General features: G+C 33.8%; 1 protein-coding gene across 1 annotated transcript in view; it reads left to right on the top strand.

Annotated features, from left to right (window-relative positions):
• The window catches only part of SYCP1 (synaptonemal complex protein 1), a 154,742-nt gene extending 138,200 nt beyond the window's left edge, over nucleotides 1-16,542 (top strand). The window contains exons 29-32 of the mRNA XM_027091053.1: nucleotides 981-1,160; nucleotides 8,024-8,167; nucleotides 15,859-15,948; nucleotides 16,055-16,542. Coding sequence (XP_026946854.1) covers nucleotides 981-1,160; nucleotides 8,024-8,167; nucleotides 15,859-15,948; nucleotides 16,055-16,192 — 552 coding nt within the window. The 3' untranslated portion in view covers nucleotides 16,193-16,542. The remainder of the gene's footprint in view (nucleotides 1-980; nucleotides 1,161-8,023; nucleotides 8,168-15,858; nucleotides 15,949-16,054) is intronic.
• Nucleotides 16,543-26,269: the final 9,727 nt, after the last annotated feature.

The following is a 26,269-nucleotide window of genomic DNA, read 5'->3' on the forward strand; positions in this document are numbered from 1 at the left end:
AAAATTTGTCCATGAAAGCAGTTACATTTTGGAGATTTTGAGGATGACTCCTGATGAGTCCAGAGAGCGGAAGAAAATTTGCTTTCATCAAAATTGTGTTATCAGCTATGATATAGAAATATTTATGGAAAAAGATATAGAAATGCAACTCTGTGGAAAAAATGCTGCCAAAATTCATACCTATTGGAAAAAGGATAATGAAGTGAGATCACTAGAACTGGGCAAGAAACCTTCAAATTACCTCATTTAGCTCCTTTTAAAAAATTTATATTTTATTTTTTAATTGAGGTATAGTTTCCTTACAGTATTATATAAGTTTCAGGTATACAACATAGAGATTCACAAATTTTAAAGGTTATACTCCATTTATAGTTATTATAAAATATTGGGTGTATTCTCTGTGCTGTACAATATATCATTCTAGCTTATTTATTTTATACATAGTAGTTTGTGCCTTCTAATCAGCTACCTTTATCTTGCCCTGAAAATTTTCCTGAAAATTTCTCTAGTTCTTTACTTTCATAATTTTTCTTCTCTATTTCTTTTTTTTGGAGGGGAATGAAGCTGGTGGATAGGAAAAGCTGATATTTTTATAGTTGATAGAGAAAATATGAAAGCATAAAAGAGAATGCCCTTTGGCTGTTAGGCTGTTGGAATGAACCTCAGATTAAGATTTTTTTGCCACCAGGAATAGAGATTTTTCTCTGGAGAATTCTCAACTTTTGGTCAAATAGGGAGTTGAGATGTCTTACTTGTTTTCATAGCAGCTCTGTGAAGACAAAGGGGGCAGATACCACTTTCATCTTAAATGGCAAAATAAAGTGACAAAGAAGATAAGTGAAATTTATTCAAAGTTATCTAATCAATACTAAATTTGGGGGTAAATTCTAGTTTATTTCAGTGATATTTCTTCTAGTTGTTGTACTTTAATTAAAATGACATTTAATGATGACTTTATTCATTTTTGTTGTTCAATATAGAAAACACGGACATCTTTATTGGAAACACCTGAAACTAGTTGTTGGAAACTTGATTCTAAAGCAGCTCCTTCACAAAATAAATCTGGAAACTTCCCATCAGCTGATCACAGCAAATCAAAAGATAAAAGAGACTGTCTGTGGACATCTGCCAAAAATACTTTATCTACACCATTACCAAAGGTTTGTTGCTAAAATTTCTAAGAAAGCAGTAATTTTTTTTTAATAAAAAAGAAGTCTCTGTTATCACATACCATATATCTGGTATCACACACATAGACATGAAACCATTTTCTTTAAAGTTTCAATTATTTGTTATACCAGCACAAAATGGTTTCATTTTTTTAAATCTATCACTGTTCACAACTTAATGACATCTTGGGCAAATTTTATCACTTTCTGGTATTCACCAGTGCATAGGACCCTGATGTACAAAATCTGGTTTTGACTTGCATTTTCCAGTATGACCTCAGTTACCTCCCTTTGCTGTTTATTCATCATCATCTTGCTGCTGGCCTCTTTTACTTAGCAGTCAGCCCTGTGGAGCAGGTGCCACTAACAAGGTGGCTCATTGCTAGCTATCTTCGACATGTCCACTTAATCCATGGGGAATTCATTCAACCTTTCAATGCTAAATGGTGGTGCATAATGCTCTACTTCTGACTCCCCCTTTCCCGCTCTCTGCCATCTGTCTCTCTCTAATTTCTTTTTACTTTGCTCAGGGAGACACAAAGACAGATAAACAAATTTTCTGCTTAAGTTTATATCCACTTAGGGAATGAGATGCCAGTATCCCCTTCTTATAAGGCTGCTTTTTAAAGTTATATCCTCACTTGTCTTGGGAGTCGCGGGGCAGAGTATTTCAACCTGTCTTTACCCCCTAAGTGGAAATTTTGTGCTTTAACCTCCCAGTTTCCTTAAAATAACTGGGAATAAGAGAGGTATTTGGTGATTGTTGGGCCTGTTCTACCACCTTTTAATAAGCCTTAGAGAAGGAGCTGGCCTTAATTATAGGTAGCTTTCTTTAGAGTATGTGTTACTGGCACTTTCCCCCAGCTTTGTGCTTTAGTTGACAATTCCAGAGCAAAAGAAAGAGTTACACTCATATCCTGTTATATATACAATATTATGCACCTCGTGGAATTTATGAAAATTAGTAAAGTACATAGCTTAGCGAGGCTTTTTAAAAAAAGATATATTGTTTTTATTTTATTTTTATCGTATTTTTAAAAAAAGAATAGTTTCTTTTTTAGCAAGCCTTTTATATAAAATTATTTTGTTGTATTTACTATTCTGTTATTCAAAATATGAAATGATCTCTGTTGAAGAATGACCTTACTTAAAAAAGATTTTTATTGAAATATATGCAAGAAAATGCACAGATCATAATTATACAACTTGATGAATCTTTACAAACCAAACTTAACCTTATTACTAGCACTCAGATTAAAAGAGACTATTACTATCACTTCAGAATAGTTGATTGTTTCCCCTTCCAGTCACTAGCCCTTCCTCCAAGTCCAACTGCTGTCCCAAATTCTAGTATTAGATGTACCTGTTTTTGCATTTTCTATAATTAGAATCATATTCTTTTTGTTTTGACATTTTCCACTTAACATTATGTTTATGAGATTCATCCACATTGTTGCTTGAAGTTGCTTTATTTTTATTTGGTATTTCATGGTGTGACTGTACCACAGCTTATTTATCCCTTGTAATGTTAATGGACATTTGGTTAGCTTCCAGAGTGGACTTTTATGAATAGCATTGCTATAAAAATGTATTGCTTGACATGTACGCATCTTGGTTGGGTATGTCCATAGAAGTGAAATTGCTGGGTTACAGGGTTATGCATAATACATTCCATGTTAACAGATACAGCCTGAGCTGTTTTTACTCTGATACAAAATGTGTGTGTATCTTTTCCCACACCAGCCAATTCTCCAGTTCTCCAGACATCAACTAGGCGTCCTGCAATTTGATTCACTTCTGACACTGTAGTTAATGTAGTTAATGTAGACCCCACAAGTTAAGGGCTCAGTCCCACAAGGCTTCCATTTTAGACACCGTCCTGGCTTGCCACTTGTACTACTGACCAACTGGCTATAAATTGACGGTTCCCACAACCCCCTTCTCAGGTTTAATAATTTGCTAGAATGACCCACAGAACTCAGGAAATTACTTTACTTGCTATTAACAGTATTTATAAAGGACACAATTTGGGAACAGCCAAATAGAAAAAATGCATAGGGCACAAGGTATGGGGAAAGGGGCACAGAAGCTTCCATGCCTCTCCGGGAGTGCTACCCTCCCAACACCTCCATGTGTCTACCAACCTGGAAGCTCTCTGAACCTCATTGTTTAGGGGTTTTATGGAGGTTTCATTACATGGCATGATTTGTTAAATCATCGGCCATTGGTGATTAACTCAGTCTTTAACCCATCTCCCCTCCTAGGAGTTCAGGGGGTGGGGTGAAAGGTTCCAAACTTCTAATCATGCCTTGGTCTTCCTGGCAACCAGCCACCATCCTGAAGCTATCATCCTGAAGCACCCCCTACCACCAGTTATTTCATTAGCATAAACTCAGGTAAGTTGAAAGGAGCTCATTATGAATAACAAAAAACTCTCCTATCAACATCACTGGGGACAAAGACCAAATATTATACCAAAAGATGCCTCCTGTCAACCCTGTCACTCAGGAAATTACAAGGGTTTTAGAAGTTGTGTCAGGAACCAAGGACAAAGACCAAATATATATATATATTTCTTATTGTATCACACTGCCAATCATGTTTTTAAAAAAACTATTGTACCAATTTATTGTACCAAATTATTGTACATTCTGGCTACCAGTGAATGAGAGTTCTGATTGCTGCGCATCCTTGTCACCACATGGTATTTTTCATCTTTTTATTTTGGCTATTCTGGTGGTGTGGTGACCTTTTTATTTCATATGAAGTTTTATTTTGCAATTAATTTTAGATCTATGGAAAAGTTACAAACATAATACAGAGAATCCCTTTATATTCCTCACACAGTTTTCACCATTGTTAACATCTTACATTACCATGTACATTTGTCAAAACTAAGAATCATTCATTGGTACATTACTATTAACTAGACTTCAGACTTGATTTGGATTTCACAGTTTTTCCGTTAATGTCCTCTTTCTCTTCCAGGATCCAACTCAGGGTACCATACTGTATTTAATTGTCATGTCTTCATCATAATTTTTAATGTAGACATTTATAGCTATAAAATTCTCTCTAAGCACTGATTTCACTGTATCCCATAAGTCTGTTGTATTTTCCTTTTCATTATCTCAAAGTACTTTCTAATTTCCCTTGTGATTTATTTTTTGACCCATTGGTTATTTAGGAATGCATTGTATTTCCAAATTTGTGATTCTGCTAAGTATCCATCTAGCTGGTTTATAGTGTTGTTCAAGTATTATATTTCCTTGCTGATCTTATGTTTGGTTGTTCTTTTCATTATTGAAAGTGGGGGTATGGAAGTCTCCTACTATTACTGTTGAATAATCTAATTTTCCCAGTTTTTGGTTCATGTGTTGGGGGCTATATTGTTAGCTGCATGTATACTTCATACCAATTATCTTTTCTTGATGGATTGATTCTTTTACCTTTATAAAATGTTCCTTTTGTCACTACTAATCTTTTTCTAAAGTATATTTTATCTGATATTAGCTCTTTTTGTTTACTATTTGCATGGTATATCTTTTATCACCCTTTTACTGCCAACCTATTCATGTTATGGAATCTAAATTGTGTCTTTTGTGGACATCATATAGTTGGATCATGATTTTTTCCATCATTCATTCGGACAATCTCTGCATTTTGATTGGAATGTTTAATTGACTTACATTTAATGTAATTACTAATAATGTAGAACTTAGGTCCACCATTTTGTTCTTTGTTTTCTATATGTCTTATGTCTTTTTATTCCTGTACCTTTCCATTACTGTCTTATTTTGTGATAAATAGGTATTACCTAGTATACCACTTTAATCCTTTTGGTTTTTACTATACTTTTGGAATAAATTTTCTTAGTGATTAGCTGAAAAGTACAGTTAACACCTTAACTTAAATTTAGTTTGAATTAATGTCAGTGTAATTTCAATGGTATATAAAAACTTTGCCCCAATATATCTTTGTTCCCTCTTTCTCTTTTGTGCTATCATTGTCACATAAGTCACATATTTATACATTTTAAGCCCATCGATACAGTATTATTGCTTTATATATCTGTGTCTAAAATCAGATAGGAAAAACAGAGTTACAAACAAAAATATATTTATACTATCTTTTATGATTACCTATGCAGTGTCCTTTTCTGGTGCTCTTTATTTCTTCATATGAATTTGAGTCTTGTGTTCTTTCATTTCAGCCTGAAGGACTGCCTTTAGTATTTCTTGTGGGGAAGGTCTGCTTGTGACAAATTCTCTCAATTTTTGTTTATCTAGGAATATCTTAATTTTTCCTTCATTTTTGAAGGACAGTTTTGCTGGATATAGAATTATTTGCTAATGGTTCCTTTTAGCATTTGGATATGTCAATCTTTTATGGACTCCCTGGTTTCTCATGAGAAACCAGCCATTAATATTATTGAAGATACCTTGTATATGGTGAGTCCCTTGTCTCTTGCTACTTTCAAGTTTCTCTTTGTTTTTTGACATTTTGGTTATGATGTGTCTAGGTGTGGATCTCTTTGATTTTATCTTCCTTGGAGCTTGTTGAGCCTCTTGGATGTATAGATTAATATTTACATCAAATTTGGGAGGTTTTCAGTCATTTTTTCAAATATTATTTCTGCCCTTTCTCTCTCTGCTCTCATTCTTTGTTTATTTTTATATTTATGTTTTGGGGGGCTGTGCCATGTGGCTTGCAGGATGTTAGTTCCCCAACCAGGGATTGAACCCAGGCCACTTGCACTGGAAGCACAGAGTCCTAACCATTGGACCACCAGGGAATTCCCTCCACTCTCATTCCCATTATGTGTATGTTGGTATGGTTGATGGTGCCCCACAAGTCTCTGAGGCTCTTTTCATTTTTCTTTTTTCTTCTTTCTGTCACTCAGATTGGATAATATCAGTTGAACTATCTTCAGGTTCATGGATTCTTTCCTCTACCTGCTCAAATCTGAGGTTGAGCCTCTTTAGTGATTTTTCATTTCAGTTATTGTACTTTTCAACTCCAGAATTTCTATTTGGTGCTTTTAAAAATAATTTCTATCCATCTATTGATGTTCCATTTGGTTTGACGTTGTCTTTATACTTTCCTTTAGTTCTTTGGACATGGTTTTTCTTATCTCTTACTATAATAAGACTATAAGATTACTATAATATGTTCACTTTGAACATGTTTAAAATAGTTGGTTTAAAGTCTTTGTCTAGGAAGTCCAATAACTAGGTTTCCTTAGGGATAGTTTCTGTTGATTGCTTCCTCACAAATGTATGGGCCATTATTTCTTATTTGCACAGCTTATAATTTTCTCTTGAAATCTGAACATTAAAAATAATGTAAGTGACAAATCTGGAAATCAGATTCTCCCTTCTCCTCAAGGTTTGTTGTTTCTGCTTGTCATAGTTTTTATTGTTTGTTTAGTGATTTTTCTAAATTAATTCTGTAAAGTTTGTATTCTTTGAGTGCTACTAAAGTCTCCAGTGGTTAGCTTAATGTTCAGCTAATGTTTTAATAGAGATTTCCTTAAATACCTGGATCAATAAATTTCACAATCTTTGCCAAAGGACTATTAAGTTAATGTTAAGGCATGCTTTCAACACTCAGCCAGACAGTAGAAAACTCTGCCTTAGCCTTCAGTTTCTGCTTTTGCAGACCTTCAAGATGAGCCACAGGTAAGAGCTTAGGGCCTTCTCATGTCTTTCCTGTGCTTACAGCCCTGTCTGTGAGCATGGCTTTCTGTACTTCCAGGAATATTTCAGAGTTTTTCAAAGCCCCTTATGGACATCTTATTTCCTAGCTGTCCTTTTAAGGTTTTTGGTTAGTCTGTCATTCACCCAACTGTTAATCATTGCCTCAGGGAGCTGCAAAGTTAAAACACTTGTCTTTAATTGTTTTTGACAAATATTATTCCCTACCCTACACACATCAAGGAGAAAGTTTTTTTTTTTTTTTAACTGAGTGAGCTCTGAGTTGGATCAAATACCAACAGTCCTGTAAATGAAATCATCCAGAGAACCACTAGGCAGGTCAAATAATGACAACTTTTTGGGAATAAAACTTTGAAAGAGTTCTGTTTTGCTGTGTCCAGTGGCTGCCAGGCTGGACCAGGAATGTGGGCTGTTACTTTTTAAGGGTACCACAGAGCTAGAGAGCAGGGGATGAGATGAGGAAAAGCTAAGATACTGCTAATTTTGCTCTTCTTACAGAAGTTCAGCCATTAACAACAACAAGAAACTCTCCAGGTTGTTGCAAGCTTTTTGTTAATTTCCATAGTTCTAAACAAGCTGATTCTGACCACCTTTACCAGCATTTTTGTTGCTTTGTGGAAGAGCATATTTTTGGAGCTCCTTATTCTGCCATTTTTGCTGATATCAGTGCCCTTACTTTTTAAAGATACTTTTTAAAAATTATAAAACTTACATATTACATATTACAGGGTAATATGGAATACTAAACATTGACTAATGGAATTACTGTGTCAACAAAACATAAGCAAACTTTTTGTCAAATAAATCAGTAAGTATTTCTATGGAGTGAGAAAAGATTTCAGGTCTTGGGCCTTAATCATTGTTAGAAAAATTAAAGTCTCTCTTAAGATTGTTGACTGCTGAAGCTGGAGTGCCTCTTTTCTCTCTCTTTCTCTGCCCCTCCCTCTCTTTCTCCTTCTCTCTCCCCCATGATTTTTTTCAAAAACTTCTGAATTAAATTCTTATCCAAAATTTCTACTTCATATACATGTCAATAATAATGGAGAGTTATTATTGATTGCTAAAACCTCAACTTGCGTTTATTAGTAATATATGTTTTATTTGATGGGATAACGTATTGTTTTTCTTTTTGAATAGGCATATACTGTGAAGACACCAACGAAACTAAAAATTCAGCAAAGAGAAAACAAGAATGTACCCACTGAAGAAAGTAGTAAAAAGAGAAAAATGGTCTTCGATTTTGATATTAATTCAGATAGTTCAGAAACTACTGATCTTTTGGTAAACTTATTACAAATAATCAGCATTTATTATTTGTTTACATTATTATATTTCTATATTATTTCTTGATGTATATGTATAATATATATGCATAGTATCTATATTGCAATACTGAAAAAAAGTAGAACTCTACTATAACACAGAACCCTCTACTTTTGCAGCATTTTAAAGAAATTAGGGTTAAAAAAATCGCCATAAACTTCAGAAAACAATGAAATTTTGAAATACTTGATATAACATAGTTGTCATATGAGAGGACTAACCCTCTTGTTTTCCAGAAGAGTGTTATTTCTTTTCCTTTTTTTTTTTTAAAGAAAGGCTAGGTGAATATCTTTAATCTTGCTGCAGCCAAATTTGTTATTCAAGACCCCTCTTGATTTTGCATATTATACATGTTCTTTTATTTTATACCACTTATTGGTTGAAATTTATATCAAGGTATTGGTTGAAAACTATTACATTTCTATGATTCTTAATGGGTTAATGTGTTAAAGATGACATGTTTAAGGAGGATAGTTCCCCTAGCAGTTTGTATCATCAATTACTCCCTACTATGAGCATATTAACACGTATCAGTATTTTCTTAAGGCATAATAATGATTTATTGAGAATAATTAAACTTATACTCATTTGATTTAAAATCAGATAAACCTTATTACACGAAATGGAGCAATTTACCAAAGATTCTTAATTACAAAATTCCAGCTAAAGTCATTTGTTTCATTATTCCAACTCATAGCTATGAGATCCTTCAAGCTTTTATACTGTTTTGGGATCCTCTACTTTCATTTGTTCTGGAATAATGAGTAGCTGAAGTCTTAAAATTGTAATTATTGAAGTTAACTTATAGAAAATCCCTACTCTAGTATCTCTTTGTTTTGTAGATAATGATTAGCATTTTAATGATTAAAATGTGAACCAGGCACTATTGTAAAGACTTTACACAGATTACTTCAGTTATTTCTTGAAACAATCTCATGCTTTAGGAGAGACAGGGTTGTTATTCTCATTTTACAGATGAGGAAACTGAGTCACACTGTTACATTGCCTAAGGTCACATAACTAGTAAGGCATGGAGCCAAAATTTGAACACCAACAGTCTAGCTCCATAGCCTATGTATGTCATTGTACATAATAACTGCCAGTTCAAACTGAAGTCCAGATATTAAAAGAATGTAATGAGAATTATTAGAAAGAGCATGAGCTATGGAATTAGATATTCCAGGACTAGAATTCATACTGTTTTTCTAGTAGTGTGAATTTAGGCTAGTTTCTTAGCTTATCTGAGATTCAGAATGATTCATGATTTCATTTCATTTTTAAAAGGAGCATCACAACTTTGTAACACAGTAACATACTACAGTATTTTATTTATTTTTATTTTATTTTTTACAGTTTAAACTAGTCTAAAGATATTTCATAGTCGGCTTTATTTGTTATAATTATCACTTGAAGTTAGTTATTTTTGTAATTTTCTTAGCTGTTGCATTTAAATTTTGGTGAACATTCAAATTATTATAAAAAGTAAGATTTAAAAATGTATTGTCTAGAATGACCTTAGAGAAGATAGTGGAGTAGGAAGTGCCAGGAACCCATTTCTCCACCTAGACAACAATGGTACTGGTAGAAACTGTCTGAAGTAATTTATTTTGGAACTCTAAAGACTATTTGAATGCTTGCAACTTCCAGAGGGAAACTTGGCTGGTAAGTTATGGTTAATTTTGGTCAATTTCAGCCTTAAAAGTGGTAATGGCTACCTATCACTCAACCTATAACCATGTGGTAGGGCCATGCTTATGTCTTGCTGGAACCAGGGTGAACAATAAGGACCTTGTCCTCCGAAGATCAAGGTTCAGTGTTCTGACTGCTGATTCTGATCACTGAGGTACAGGTACAGAGTCTGGCTGCCATTGTTTCGAACCTCACTGGCTGAAGTTTCTTCCAGAAGATTTGTCTTCCAGAAGAACAAACTGCACTTTTATCTCTCTCTTTTTTTCCCTCTTTGGAGAGCCAGATGTTCAACCATTAGAACATTCAAAATCAATCACATTTACAGGGCATTTAGAAAGCCATGCCCAGGGAAGGACACAGGCTCAGAAAAAAAACCAGGAAGATCTCAAATTTTCACCACAGGCTTATCCAATGCACAGAGACACTTTTAATAGTAAAACAAAAAGCAAAACAAATCTAAATAAATAAACAGTAAACCCTGGGGAAGGGGAAGAATCTGATTTGCAGATGTATCAAATTATAAGATTAAAGTGGCTAGTTTTCAACAACAACAACAACAAAATCACAAGGCATATGAAGAAAAGGGAAGTATAGCCTATCAAAGGAACGAAACTAATCAACAGAAAATGTCCAGAGGAAGCTCAGATATTGGACTTACTAGACAAAGACTTTAAAAACAACCATCTTAAGGATGTTCAAAGAGCTAAAGGAAGACATAGACAAAAACAGAAAAATGTATGAATAAAATGAGAATAGCAATAAAGAGATAGAAATTATAAAAGGAACCAAGAAGAAATCTTGGAATTGACAGTACAGTAATTGAAATGAAAAGTGTATTAGAGGGATTCAAAAGCAGATATAAGTAAGCAAAAGAAAGAATTGGTAAACTTGAAGATAGGACAATAAACTATTGAGTATAAGCACAGAAAAAAAGGAATGAAGAAAAGTGAACAGAGCCTCAGAAACTTGTGGGACACCATCAAAAAATCAATATATGAATTGTGGGAGTCCCAGAAAGAGAAGAGAGAAAGGGGAAGAAAGAATGAAGAAATGGCTGAAAACTTTTCAGATTTTGATGAAGTAAATGAATCTACAAATCCAAGAACCTCAATGAATTCTAAGTGGATAGATTCAAATAGACTCACATCAAAACACATTATAATCAAACTGTTGAAAGACAGAGAGAATCTTTTTTTTAATACATAATATATTTGTTCCCCTGTGCTATACAGTAGGTTCTTGTTGGTTATCCTTTTTAAGTATAGCAGTATGTACATGTCAATAGGAAACTCCCTAACTATCCCTTCCCTCCATCCTTCCCCACCTGATAAACATAAGTTAATTCAAAAGACAGAGAGAATCTTGAAAGCAGCAAGAGAGAATCAACTCATCATATATGTTACCCTCAATAAGATTATCAGCTGATTTCTCATTAGAAACCTTGGAACCAGAAGTCAGTAGGTTTACATATTCAAAGTGCTGAAAGACAAACATTGTCAGCTAAGCATTTGCTATCTAGCAAAACTGTCCTTCAAAAATGTAGTGAAATTAAGACATTCCCAGATAAACAAAAGCTGAGGGAGTTGTCACTAGACCTTCTCTTCAAGAAATGCTGAAGGGAGTTGTTCAGGTTGAAATGAAAGTATGCTAGACAAAGAAAAGATCTCTGATAAAGTTAAATACATTGGAAATTATAAAAGCTGAAATGATTGTAATTTTGGTTTCTAACTTCACTTTTTATCCTCTGCATAATTTAAAAGACAAATGCTTAATTAACCTATGTTGTTGGTCACACAATATATAAAGATGTAATTTTTGACATCAGTAACAGAAGGAGAATAGAGCTGTATAAGAGCAGTTTGTGCAGGCTATTGAAGTGAAGTTAGTATAAATTCAAATTAGGTTACTATAATGTTTGGTCATTAAATGTAATCCCCATGGTAAACACAAAAATGATCTATAGAATACACACAAAATGGGAAGGGAATCAAAACATTTTACTACCAAAAAAGTCACCTAAACACAAAAGAAGAGAGTAATGGAGGAAATGAGTGACCAAAAACAAACAAACAGAACACCTATAAAGCATATAGAAAATGAATATCAAAAAAGGCAAAAGTTAGTCTCTCCTTATCAGTAGTTACTTAAATGTAAACAGATTATACACTCTAGTAAACAAAAAGAGACTCATGTTAGCTTTAAATTGGTTAAATGTGAAAGGATGGAAAAAGATGTGCAAATAGTAACCAAAAAGGAGGTGGGATGGCTATACTAATATCTGACAAAATAGACTTTAAATCAAAAAGTACAAGAAACAAATAAGGACATTATATATTAATAAAAGATTCAATACAGTGGGAAGTTATGAGAGTTTTAATCATTTACACATCTAATAACAAACCCTTAAAATATATGAAGTAAAGCTAATGCAAAGAGATGAAGTTAGAAATCAATAAGAGAAGGAAAATTAGAAAATTCACAAACTTGTGGAAATTAACACACTTCTAACCAACCAATGGATCAGAGAAGAAATCACAAGGGAAATTTGACTTAGAGATGTATGAAAATGAAAAACACAATACACCAAAACTTACGTAAGACAGAAAAAACAGTGCTCTAAGGGAAATGTAATAGCTGTAAATTTCTACATTGAAAAAGAAAGAAATCAATAAACTAACTTTATACCTTAAGGAACTAGAAAAAGAAGATCAAACTAAACCCAAAGCTGACAGAGGAAGGAAATAATAAGGTTAGAGTGGAGATAAACAAATTAGAGAAAAGGAAACAGCAGAAAATCAATGAAGCCAAAATTTGTTTCTTTGAAAAGATCAATTAAATTGACAAACCTTTAGCTAGACTGACAAAAGCAAATACCTAAAGTCAGAAATATAATTGGAGATGTTATTACCAACATTTTAGAGATAGATAATACTGTGAATAATTATATGCCAACAAATTAGATAACCTAGAAGAAATATACAAATAGAAAAACTTCTTGAAATACACAAATTACTTAAATCTGCTCAAGAAGAAACAGAAAACCTTATCAGAGCTGAGTTAGTAATCCAAAACTCCCAACAAAGAAAAGTCCTCGACCAGATAACTTTATCGATGGATTCTACCAAATATTTAAAGACTTAACACCAATCCTTCTCAAAGTCTTCCAGAAAATTGAAGGGAGAACACTTTGTAACTCATTCAATAAGGCCAGCATTACCTTGATACCAAAGCCAGATGAAGACATCACAAGAAAGGAAAATTGTAGACCATTATTCTTTCTGAACGTAGATGCAAAAATCCTCAACAAAATATTAGCAAATCAAATCCAGCAGCATAGTAAATGGATCATTTACCATGACCAATGAGACTTATCCAAGAAATGCCAGAGTGGTTCAATATAAGAAAATCAATATAATACACCACATTAATAGAACAAAGGAAAAAATATTGCAAATGATCGTCTCAATTGACATTATAAAAATTCATAAAGCTAGGACAGAGGGAAAATTCCTCAACATGATAAAGGGTATGAATGAAAACCAAAGCTAACATCATACTCAATGGTGAAAGACTGAAAGCTTTCCCCCTAAGATTAAGAATAAGACAAGGATGCCCACTTTCACCAATGTTAGTCAGCATTGTACTGGAAGTTCTAGCCATAGCTTTTAACTATTAGACAAATACAAAAAACAAAAGGCATGCAAATGTAAAAAAGAGGTAAAACTGCCTCTAATTTGCAGGTGACATGATCATATCTATACATGGAAAATCACAAAGCCTAAACAAGAAAGCTTCTAGACCTAATAGATAAATTCAGCAATGTTGAAAGGTATAAGATCAACATATGAAAATCAGTTATGTTTCTATACACCAACAATGAATAATCCAAAAAGGAAATTAAGAAAACAATTTTATTTACTATACCATTAAAAAGAATTAAATACTTAAGAACAAATCTAGCCAAGAAAGTAAAATACTCATACACTGAAAATTACAAAACATTGCTGAAAGACTTAAAAATAAAGAAAAATAATTCTGTGTTCATGGATAGGAAGACTTAACATTGTTAAGATGTCAATACTACCAAAAGCAGTGTACATATTTAACATGTTCCCTATTAAATTTCCAACAGCTTTTTTGGCAGAAATGGAAAATTCGATACATTTATACAGATTTGCAAGGGGCCCCAGATAGCTAAAGCAATCTTGAAAAAGAAAGACAACATTGGAGGACTCACAGTTCTTGACTTTGAAACTTATTACAAAGCTAGTAATTGAAATAGTATAGTACCGGCATAAAGACAAATATATACACCGATGTAATAAAAAACAGAGCCCAGAAATAAATCTTCACATATATAATCAGTTGAGTTTTGACAAGAGTGCCAAGATCATTCAGTGGGGAAAGGACAGTTTTTTCAACAAATGGTACTAGGAAAACTGGATGTCCACATGCAAGAAAATGAAGTTGGACTCTTACCTTACACCATATACAAAAACTGACTCAGAATGAATCAAAGACCTAATCCTAAGGACTAAAACTATGAAACTCTTAGAAGAACATTGGGAAAATCTTCATGACATTGAATGGCAAGGACTTCATGGATATCATGACACCAAAGCACAGGCAAAAAAGAGAAAAAAATAGGTAAATTGGACTTCATCAAAATTAAGGACTTAAATGCATCAAAGGACTCTATTAAGAAAGTGAAAAGGTTAAAGATTGGGAGAAAATATTTGCAAATCATATATCTGACAAGAGATTAATATCCAGAATACATAAGGAACTCCCGTAACTCAATGACAAAAAACAAGCCAGTTGAAAAATGGGCAAAGGACTTGACCAGACATTTCTCCAAAGGAGATATACAAGTGCCCAATAAGCACATAAAAGATGAATGCAACAGAGTTATAAGGACAGACAAGTTTTTGTTGTTTTAAATTAGGTTAATTTATTCTTTTTATATAGGCAGCCATTAGTGAACATACAGTTACCATACAGTAAGCAAAATTTTAATGATAGTTTACGATATGATTTTTAAGATAATTTATCTTTTCTAAGTTGGTCAGTTGGTGCATACTGATTTGAGTGTATCTGAAAGGTCAGCTCTTTGTGACTAAGTGAATTCTGCTGAAATCTTAGAATTCATGAAAATGGCTGAATATTTTCATCCATGAAGCTTCTGAAATTTGTGTTAAGTGTGACTTTAATGAGCAGGAAAAGATAATGTGAACTGATTGCTTACCTGACTAAATTTATGTAGCATATTCATTAAGGAAATGGATTCTGGAGCCAGCCTACCTGGATTTGAATCCTGGCTCCACCTCTTACTAGCTGTATAGTCTTGGGCAAGTTACTTAATATTTGTGTGTCTCAGTTCTTCACCTTTAAAATGGGGATAATAATAGTATTTGTGTGTCATAAAAATGTTGTGAGGATTAAAACTAATTAAAATATGCAAAGTGCTTAAAGTAGTGCCTGACATAAAGAAATACTGAATAAGTGTTAGCTATTATTATTTGGGAAAATATTCATAAATTGATAATTGACAACATTTATAATTTTTATAGGATTATGAATGCTTATTATAAGGCCTAAGTGTATTTAAATAAGTAGGTTGGGAGAAGGGGTGGGGAAAGTCATAGTATGAAGACTCTGAAACAGAAATAGAAATCAGTAGAAAAACACTATTCATACACATCTTGTATTCCACATAACCTTTTAGGTATATAGTTAATAGAATCAAAATCTAGGTCCTTGTTTGACAGATTGAAGATTTATTTTGTCATTGTCTTCTTTCTTCAGTCTTTTTTATTTTTTTCCTTTCCCCTCTCTCCTCTTTTATTCTCCCTCCTTGTACTCCTCCATCTCCTTCTCATATGTGGGATGTAGACAAAAATTTAATAATATAATATTAATGGTGACAGCCTCCAAATTATATTTTTATATTTCTCTTTAAGAGCATGGTTTCAGAGGAAGAGACATTGAAAAAACTATACAAGAAGAAGAATCCACCAATTTCTCAATTTTGTGTCAGAACACCAAAAAAGGTAGTTTTAAAATTTTATTTCAGAAAGCAAATTTCAAAAGCTGGATTTAATTCTTTTTTTTTTTTTTCAGTTAAACATATTATGATTTTATTTATTTCCTATTCAGACTCCTTCATCTCTAACAACCACTGGATGTACGCGGAATCTTGGAGCTATGAGGAAAATGCAGGAGGACCCTTGGGCTATAATTGCTAAAATGGATAGGAAACAAAAACTAAAGGAAGCAGGAAAGCTATTTGTTTAATTTCAGAAAATCAGTGTGATTAAGGAGCCTAAATAACAGCAAATTTATAGTTAATTTTTTTATTCTTATTTTCTACAGAGCCAAACATTTTCTGAAATTGAGACTTTTTTGATATTTTCATAAATAATTTGTTTCTTTATATTTTGGCCTAAATGGGAGATAACCACATGTTACTTAAAAACTTGTAATTCTATTCAGATAATTAGATGATTATATTTTGGTTTTACCTTTTCTTGTATTCGTGAAAGCTGTTTTGGCTAAGTTTTCACACCTGTAAAGTTGTCCGTTGAACACTAGGAACACTGAGATTTACTATTTATTCTTTACTATTAAAGTATTTTAGATGCAAATACTTCTCATTGATTCTGTGAGGTCATCTGAACAGCTAATTATTATAATTTTGCTAATATTATTTATTTTTAAAATCTTGAGGGCATTTAAGTTTCACGGTTCTGAAGCAGCTTTGATTTATCTATTTATAAAATTGACAAATGGCTTTAAGTTGTGGGAAAAAAGCCTCCACCAGTATGACTACCTAAAATACTTCATTTATTCAACATTCATTCGGCAAATGTTTATTGAATATCTGCTAAGAATTAAGCACAGTTCTAGATACTGGGGATATAAGAATGAATGAAACAAAAATAAGCCCTCTCTTCTTCTAGAGCTTACATTTTAATGGGGAAAATAGACAATAAATAAACTATATAAGCAAAACACATAGTATATTAGTTAATGATAATTGCTAAGGAGAAATAAAACAGGTAAGAGTATTAGGGAGTATTGAAGAGGGTTGAAATTTTATGTAGAGTGGCCCTCAGTGCAATGACATTTGAAGATCTGATGAATAACTAGTAAGCCTGTGGCTATCTTGAGGAGAACATTCCTGATAAAAGGAACAAAAAGTATAAAGGCCCAGAGGTGGAGGTGTGCTTAGTGTATCTGGGAAACAGCAAGGAGGCCAGTGTGGGTAGAGGATAATGAACAAAAGAAGAGTATAAGGAGAAAAGGCCTGGTATTTAACAGGATAGGGAGTTTGGGTGGGCAGATTATGTAATGCTTATAGGCTACTGTAAGAACTTTGGCTTTTACTCTGAATAAGATGTGAAATTAGCAGATATTTCTGAGCAAAGAAAACTGTGATCTGACTCATGTTTTAAAATAAGGATCTTTCTGACTGCTATATTGAGAACAGATTTTGAAAAGAGGACAAAAGGTTAAAACAGGAAAACAGGTTATTTTAATAATACATATGAGAGATGGTAGTGGTGTGAACAAAGCTGAGAGCAGTAGAGGAGTAAAGAGGTCAACTTCTGGATCTATTTTTAAGATTAGATGTGGGATGTGATAAAAAAAAAAAAGAAAAGGCCAAGGATAATGTCAATATTTTTGGCCTGAGCAATGTAATTTTGGACATATTTGGTCTAAAATGTATATTAGACATCCAGAGATGGTAAGTAGGCTTAGAGACAGATCCAGGAGAGTGATATAAATTTGGGAGTCAACAGCATATTTAAAGCTATCAGAGTGGTTGAGAACATGTACAATTATGAGAGTGACTGTACCTAGAAAAGAGAAGAGATCAGAGATGAGAAGGAACCATAAAAGATTTAGCAAGGGTAATACTGAAGTCTAGCAAGAAGGTATTTCAAAGAAGAAGGGAGTGATAAATTGTGTTAAATACTGCTCAGAGATAAAATTGATTAATGTGTTATTAATGGGGAGGACTTTGGTGATCTTAACAATGGCAGTTTCAGTGAAGTAGAGTTCGATTGGAGGGGGTGGTTAAGGAAAGAATGGAAGGAAAAAAGTGGAGACAGCTATCTTCATTAAGAGTAAGAAAACTAAGAAGTTATACCTTAAAAGGGAAGAAGATAAATGAAATAGCTACTTGAAATGGAAGTGGGTCAAGAGAAGATTCTTTTTTAAAACATGTAAGAATTAATAGCAAGTTTAAATAATTAAGGAAAGATTCAGGATGATGGGAAATGATGATGCCGAAGAGAAAGAAGATTTTTTTTTTTAAGTAGAATGTCCTATAATAGGCAAGAGGAATGGAATCTGGTGGAAGATTAAAGTGCTGGGCCTTAACTAGGAGAATAGACAATTCTACCATAGTAACAAGGGAAAAGGAAACATATATATCACAACACGATGGTGGATGGGAGTTTGTAGAACTTCTGGTTTCATAGCTTCAATTTTCTTAAGTGAAGTGAGAATTAAGATCATCCACTGAGAATGAAGGTGGAGGGGAAAGTGTTGCAAGTTGTGAAGAGAAGAGTAGGTATGAAAGACTCATCTAATAAAGTAAGGGAGTGAATGAACTTTATAAAAACAATTGGCAAATGGATAAAAATAGTCTTATAGTTGTCTATAACAATTTTGGTATAGTAGAATTTTAATTTCCTTATGGTGGGGAAATGTGTTTGTAGGAAAGACTACCCAGGAAAAAATGGAAATGCTATATAACATTATGGAAATTATGTTCCTCCTTCAATTTGTGTGCCTGTAACTGTACTCTGAAAACTGGATATAGTCTTAGGATTTCTAGCTTTTGATCTAGAAACTTTAATTGGAACTTTATAATTAGTCTCCTGAGCAAGTATTTTCTTTGGAGGATTATTAGTCTTGATGACATGATATTTCACATTTGAAGCTACTATATATTTTCAAACATTTTAAAATAAAACAAGACTTGTATATTAGTTAACACTAGCTTCTCTGGCTAATCATCAACTTCTCACTTAAATGCTACTATTTAGTAAGCAGCATTTCTCCAGGTGGTGATTTAGGAACGCTGGCTCCTTCCAGCTTCTAGCTCTGCCATCTTCAACAACTTGCTTCCAAGGTTGTTGCAAAAGGGGAAATACCATGGAGGATCCATGTGGGAAGTTTTTAATGACCCAGGTCTGAAATAGATGTACATCACTTCCACCTACATTCTACTTTCTGGAACCAAATCACATGGCCACACCTAATTTCAAGACAGACTGTGATCCATTTCTAGTTATGTCTCAGGAGATCAGGGAAGGGGGTCAGGTCAACAACTAGCCAGTCTGTCACAATTAGTTTGCACTCTTTAAATTTTCAAATATTGTTCTTCCTTGCTTTTAATTTAAAAAGATGAGTTAGGCTCTTAAGTTTTGAAAGATTGCTTCTTGCTGTTTTTGAGCATGCTGGGCATGCTTCTTTCTCGGAAACTTTCCCCTCTCTCCAGTACTTCTGATTCCCCTTACACTACTCTTTTTCTCCCCATGGCACATATAATCTTCTAACACACTATATACCTCACTTAGTATGTTTATTATTCATTGTCTTCACTCACTAGAATGTAAACTTCACAAAGACAGGGATTTTTGTCTGCTTTGTTTATTGATGCATCCTGAGTACTTAGAACAATGCCTGACCCATTGTAGGTACTCAGTATTTGTTGAATTGATTAAATAAAAATTTAATATATATTTAAGAAAAAGTTACATATACCATACTGATGATTCTTATAGTAAGACTTCAGAATCAAAATGTTTAATACATGATTTAAAAATAAGATCAGAAATTAATACAACATTGTAAAGCAACTATACTCCAATAAAAATTAATTTAAAAAATAAAAATAAGATCAAATATTGGAAATTAGAAAAACATAAAATTTCCATAAAATTTCCTAAAATTTCCTATATTGTTATAGTAGCCTATATTTGTGTCTTCTGTTTTGAGATTTGGAGAGTCAGTTTTGACAACCAAATCCAGAATAAAACTTAAGACTAATGCTATTGTTTTTACTTTGAGGCAACTCCTGAAAAACACCAGAGTAAGAAAAATAATTTATCATTCTAAGTTTAGGGATCAGTGCACTCATTTGTGGTAACCTCATCAAAAAAAAAAAAAAAAAAAAAAAAAAAACCCTCACAAAAAATATCATAAAAATAATTTTAACTAGCATTAATGAACAATTGGAAAATTTATAATTTAATTATTATGAAAATTGTATAGGCTAATTACATAATGATTAATACCTTTTTTAAGCATATTAATTTAAACTGAGTGCAGTTTAGATATTATTATAAGAAGAAGCTTTTTGTCATAACCCAGTTTTAGGTTGTTAGGAAATATTTCCTGCTCTTTAGTCACTCTTTGAAGGAGTGACAGTATGATCCATGAGTTTAGGAAAATTGGGCATAGGGGACCCAGCCTTCTCTACTCTTTTCATCTTGAAGCTTCTTGCAGGAGGCATGTGATCTGCTCCATGCTGTATGTTTTATAGAGCAGGCTTTGCCCTGCAGATGAAAGCTCCTCTAATGAGGGGATAAATTCAGTAGAGCGTTATCAAATCCCAGTAATTTGATTAAAAAGGCTGGATACTTTGAGAAAAAAATAGATTAGAATTTGGGGCTTCTCTGGCGGCGCAGTGGTTAAGAATCCACCTGCCAATGCAGGGGACACGGGTTCGAGCCCTGGTCCGGGAAGATCCCACATGCCGCGGAGCAACAAAGCCCGTGTGCCACAACTCCTGAGCCTGCGCTCTAGAGCCCGCGAGCCATAACTACTAAAGCCTGCGTGCCTAGAGCCCGTGCTCTGCAACAAGAGAAGCCACCGCAACGAGAAGCCTGTGCACCGCAAAGAGTAGCCCCCGCTCGCCGCAAATAGAGAAAGTCTGCGCACAGCAACAAAGACCCAACAGAGCCAAAAATAAATAAAATAAACTAATTTTTTAAAAAAGGTTTAAAAAATAGAGTGGAATTTGGGGGAGCTAAATAACATACTAATATTGAAACTCTGATGTGGCTTTGGTGGTCCTGTTCTGGATCATAGCCCCATAGGAATTTTCACTTGGTGAGTCATTATAGCCTATGGTAGCTTTGCTTTTACATGAATTACTGTTTTTTAGGAATAGGTTGCAGGTTCTGGATCTTAACTGAATGATTTGTAAGCTTTGTCTGAAGCAAAAATGAGTACTTCATTGTGTCTACAGGACATACGCTTCAGCAGAAGCATGGGCTGAGGGAGCCTCAGCCAAATTTGGGCTGTAAAAAGAGCATATGTTAGCCACACTAGACTGAGCAAGGGTGTGGGGCTCAGGGGTTATATTTTGGATATATTTTGATAGTGGAACCAAACAGATGTGCTGACTACTGACAGATTGGCTGGAGGTAAGGATGAGGTGAAAGAAAGAAAATGTGTAAGGTTGGGTTTTCAAGTTCTGTTTTGGGCTATGTAATATTTGAGATAGCTTAGATATCTAAGTGGAGATGTTGAGAAGGTCATTGGACAAATGAATCTGGAGCTTTCCAGAAGGGTCAGTATTTACTAATCATTGGCATAAACATGCCGTTTAAAGCACAGGATTGAATGCACTCTCTTTACAGGTAGTGAGTGTGTAGTTACAGAAGGGAAAGGAGTTAGTACTGAGGCTTGGGATACTGAAACATTGTCAAGCAATAGAGGGGTTGCTGTAAACACTAATAAGGGAGACAAGTGAAGTGTAAAGGATCATGGAAGCCTAGAGAACAAAGTGATTCAAGAAAGGAATATTCTGTATCGTATCATTCTGAGTGGCAATACCTGAAAGTATAGAATAAATAGTTGGATTTGGGGGTATCAATATGATAAATGATACTCTCAATGACTTGCAGTCTAGTAGCAAATATAAATGTGTAAACAAATGAGTCACTTATAAGTAATTCAACAGTATACAAGTATGAAATATACAGAGACATAAATGATAATTTCATGTCGACTTCAGAGAAGGCCTTCAGGAAGAGATGGATTTTGAACATAAATAGGAATTCTACAGGTGTATAAGAAGGATAAGAGGAAATCAAAGCAGAAGAAATAGCAAAATAAAGGTTGAAATGAAGAATAATTAGTAGAACCAGACCATGGTCTCTTCATATAGAATGTTGTATATTATGTTGCAAAGCTTGTACTTTTTTGGTATGGAAAATGGAATAGAGTTTAAGCAAGGAAAATAAGACTTTATTACTTAAAATATGGTATTTTAAAATTAAAACTTTACAAAAGGATATAAAGTATATGGTTTCCCAACTTTATCATCCATCCTTTCACTTGAAAAAGACTTTTGTTTTAGAAAGATCATTAGATGTAAATCAGAACAGGTGAGGTTATTGAAGATATTAAAATAGTCCAGATGAGAGACGGGAAAATTTCTTAGACTGATAGTTTAAGTTATAGACTTTTAGATTAGACCTAATACCTGTCCTAAGAAAAATATCCATAACTTTATCACTTTAGCAGTAATAAAATGTCTCCTGCTTCATGTAAATGTAAATTAATGACGTCAAAGAGCAAGTTGCTTCGGTTGATATAAAGGTTAGAAATAAATTATTCATAATTTCAGGCAACCTGAATTCAGTATAACTCAGTATAATTAATAGTCCACAGGCTGTAGTAGTACATCAAGAACTTTAATCAGTAGCAGGTCAACTGTGGGTTAGAAATAGGAAATGACAAATAGAGACAGATAAGACTTATTTAAATTATGAAATCAGAGTTTAGAGCTGGGGGCAAGTGAAAAGTTCATTTAATTTCAACAGATCAGTGTTTTGAGGCCTATAAAAGCAATCAAAATTATAAGGAAAAGATTAAAAATGACTTAGTTTCTATATTCATATACATAACTTACATCAATGCATAAATATAATCATACAAATTCTTAGTGCCCTAATTTTTTCCTTTTGCTTTCTTTTTCACCCTCTCTCTTCCCCTGTCTACATATATCAGGGTCCCCCTCCACCAAATCCTCCTCTCCTAGGTAGTAACCCTTGGCAAGAACCCTATTTTTCTCCATGACAGATAGATATAGATATAATGTATTTACTTATATTTTTACATATGCGTGATACATACAGGGTTCTCCGATCATGGTTAGTTTACAAAAATGAGATAATATATACTTTTTGGATTCTTGCTTTACTCGTTCATTATCTCATGGAGATCTCTCTAAAACATGGTATACTTCCAATTCATTCTTTTAAATTGCTGTGTGACATTTTATGAATGTACCATAATTCAGCTATTTATCTACTAGAGTATGGTAGAGACTTTTATGATCAGCTGTATCCAGTTCTTCTCTCCTTCCAGACACATGAGAAAATTATACTTCCCCTCTCACTTCGGTAAGGCTATATGATAAGTTCTGGCCAATCGATTTTAGGTAGAAGTGATGTACGTTAATTACTTCCATGCTAGAGTATTTGGTTAATAACATGAGACCCTCTGTTACACTCTTCCTCCTGCTGCAGCAATTTGTGATGTTACAAATGATGAAACCTCTGTCATCCTAGGGCTGTGAGTGAAAATTACATGGAATAAAGTTCTCTGATTAAGCACATCATGGTCATGTAGTGTGAATAAGTAATAAGACTTTGTGGTGTTAAGCCCCTGTGAGTTTGGGGTTGTTTGTTATTGTTGGCATAATCTGCTCTATCTTAACTGATGTAATGGGATTTCTCTTTGTTTCCAGTTTTATGCACTATGAACAATGCTAATGTTAGTGCTTTTATTTCTATAGAATAAATTATTAACTTGGAATTCATGGGCCTATGGAGATGTATATTTAAAATTTTAATAGACATTCCCAGACTTCCCTGGTGATCCAGTGGTTTAAGACTCCATGCTTCCACTGCAGGGGGCACAGGTTCAATCCATGGTCGGGGAACTAATAAGATCCCACATGCTGCACAGTGCGGCCAAGAAGCAAACAAACAAACAAACAAAACCTTAAAAAACCCAAAGTGATAAGCCTGTAGTGCAGATCCTCTAATTATTCTAATAATTTCCAAATTATTTTTAATTTAAAAATAATTGCTGTGTTATTTGCTTGATGAGGATGTCTGTAGTTAAAAGAAGCCCATGTCTGAACTATGATTTGTCAAAGGAAAATGCATCCATTTTTTAAAATGATTTTCCCAGTAAATTGACAGTCATTGGATGACCTAGTCTCAATAGGTAGAAAATTCCTTTTTGTCAACAATATTGTTCATAGTGCCAAATCCTCTCTCAACGTACACTAAGTTAACAACTATTACATTAAAAGTTTTCTAGCTCACATATTAACAAATTGAAGGATAAAAACCATATGATAATCTCAATAGAGGCAGAAAAAGCTTTTGACAAATTTTAACACCCATTTATGATAAAAACTCTCCAGAAAGTGGGTATAGAGGGAACCTACCTCAACATAATAAAAGCCATATATGACAAACCTGCAGCCAACATCATTCTCAATGGTGACTAACTGAAAGCATTTCCTGTAAGATCAGGAAGAAGACTCTCACCACTCTTATTCAACATACTTTTGGAAGTTTTAGCCACTGCAATCAGAGAAGAAAAAGAAATAAAAGGGATCCAAATTGGAAAAGAAGAAGTAAAACTGTCACTGTTTGCAGATGACATGATACTATACATAGAAAATCCTAAAGATGCCACCAGAAAACTAATAGAGCTAAGCAATGAATTCAGCAAAGCAGCAGGATACAAAATTAATGAACAGAAATCTCTTGCATTCCTATACACTAACAATGAAAAATCAGAAAGAGAAATTAAGGAAACACTCCCATTTACCATTGCAACAAAAAGAATAAAATACCTAGGCATAAACCTACCTAAGGAGGCAAAAGACCTGTAGAAAACTGTAGGACACTGATGAAAGAAATCAAAGACAATACAAACAGATGGAGAGATATACTCTGTTCTTGGATTGGAAGAATCAACATTGTGAAAATGACTATATTACCCGAAGCAATTTACAGATTCAATGAAATCCTTATCAAATTACCAATGGCATTTTTCACAGAACTAGAACAAGAAATTTTATAATTTGTATGGAAACACAAAAGACCTTGAATAGCCAAAGCAATCTTGAGAAAGAGAAATGGAGATGGAGGAATCAGGCTCCCTGACTTCAGACTATACTACAAAGATATAGTAATCAAGACAGTATGGTACTGGTACAAAAACAGAAATATAGATCAATGGAACAGGATAGAAAGCCCGGAGATAAACCCATGCACATATGGTCACTTTTTCTTTGACAAAAGAGGCAAGAATATACAATGGAGAAAAGACAGCCTCCTCAATTAAGTGGTGCTGGGGAAACTGGACAGCTACATGTAAAAGAATGAAATTATAACACCTCCTAACATCATACACAAAAATAAACTCAAAATGGATTAAAGACCTAAATGTAAGGCCGGACACTATAAAACTCTTAGAGGAAAACATAGGCAGAACACTCTTTGACATAAATCACAGCAAGATCCTTTTTTACCCACCTCCTAGAGTAATGGAAATAAAAACAAGAATAAACAAATGCGACCTAATGAAACTTCAAAGCTTCTGCACAGCAAAGGAAACCATAAACAAGACAAAAAGACAACCCTCAGAATGGGAGAAAATAGTTGCAAATGAAGCAACTGAGAAAGGATTAATCTCCAAATATACAAGCAGCTCTTGCAGCTCAATATCAAAAAAACAAACAACTCAATCCAAAAATGGGCAGACCTAAATAGACATTTCTCCAAAGAAGACATACAGATTGCCAACAAACACATGAAAAGATGCTCAACATCACTAATCACTAGAGAAATGCAAATCAAATCTACCATGAGGTATCACCTCACACCAGTCAGAATGGCCGTTATCAAAAAATCTAGAAACAATAAATGCTGGAGAGGGTGTGGAGAAAGGGGAACCCTCCTGTACTGCTGGTGGGAATGTAAATTGATACAGCCACTATGGAAAGCAGTATGGAGGTTCCTTAAAAAACTAAAAATAGAACTACCATATGACCCAGCAATCCCACTCCTGGGCATATACCCGGAGAAAACCATAATTCCAAAAGATACATGCATCCCAATGTGCACTGCAGCACTATTTACAATAGCCAGGACATGGAAGCAACCTAAATGTCCATCAACACATGAATGGATAAAGAAGATATGCACATATATACAATGGAATATTACTCAGCCATAAAATGGAATGAAATTGAGTTATTTTTAGTGAGGTGGATGGACCTAGAGTCTGTCATACAGAGTGAAGTAAGTCAGAAAGAGA

The sequence above is a fragment of the Aethalodelphis obliquidens genome, unplaced genomic scaffold (genome assembly GCF_003676395.1).
Source record: "Aethalodelphis obliquidens isolate GAN/ISIS:26980383/991018 unplaced genomic scaffold, ASM367639v1 scaffold70, whole genome shotgun sequence".
In the NCBI taxonomy this organism is placed as follows: Eukaryota; Metazoa; Chordata; class Mammalia; order Artiodactyla; family Delphinidae; genus Aethalodelphis; species Aethalodelphis obliquidens.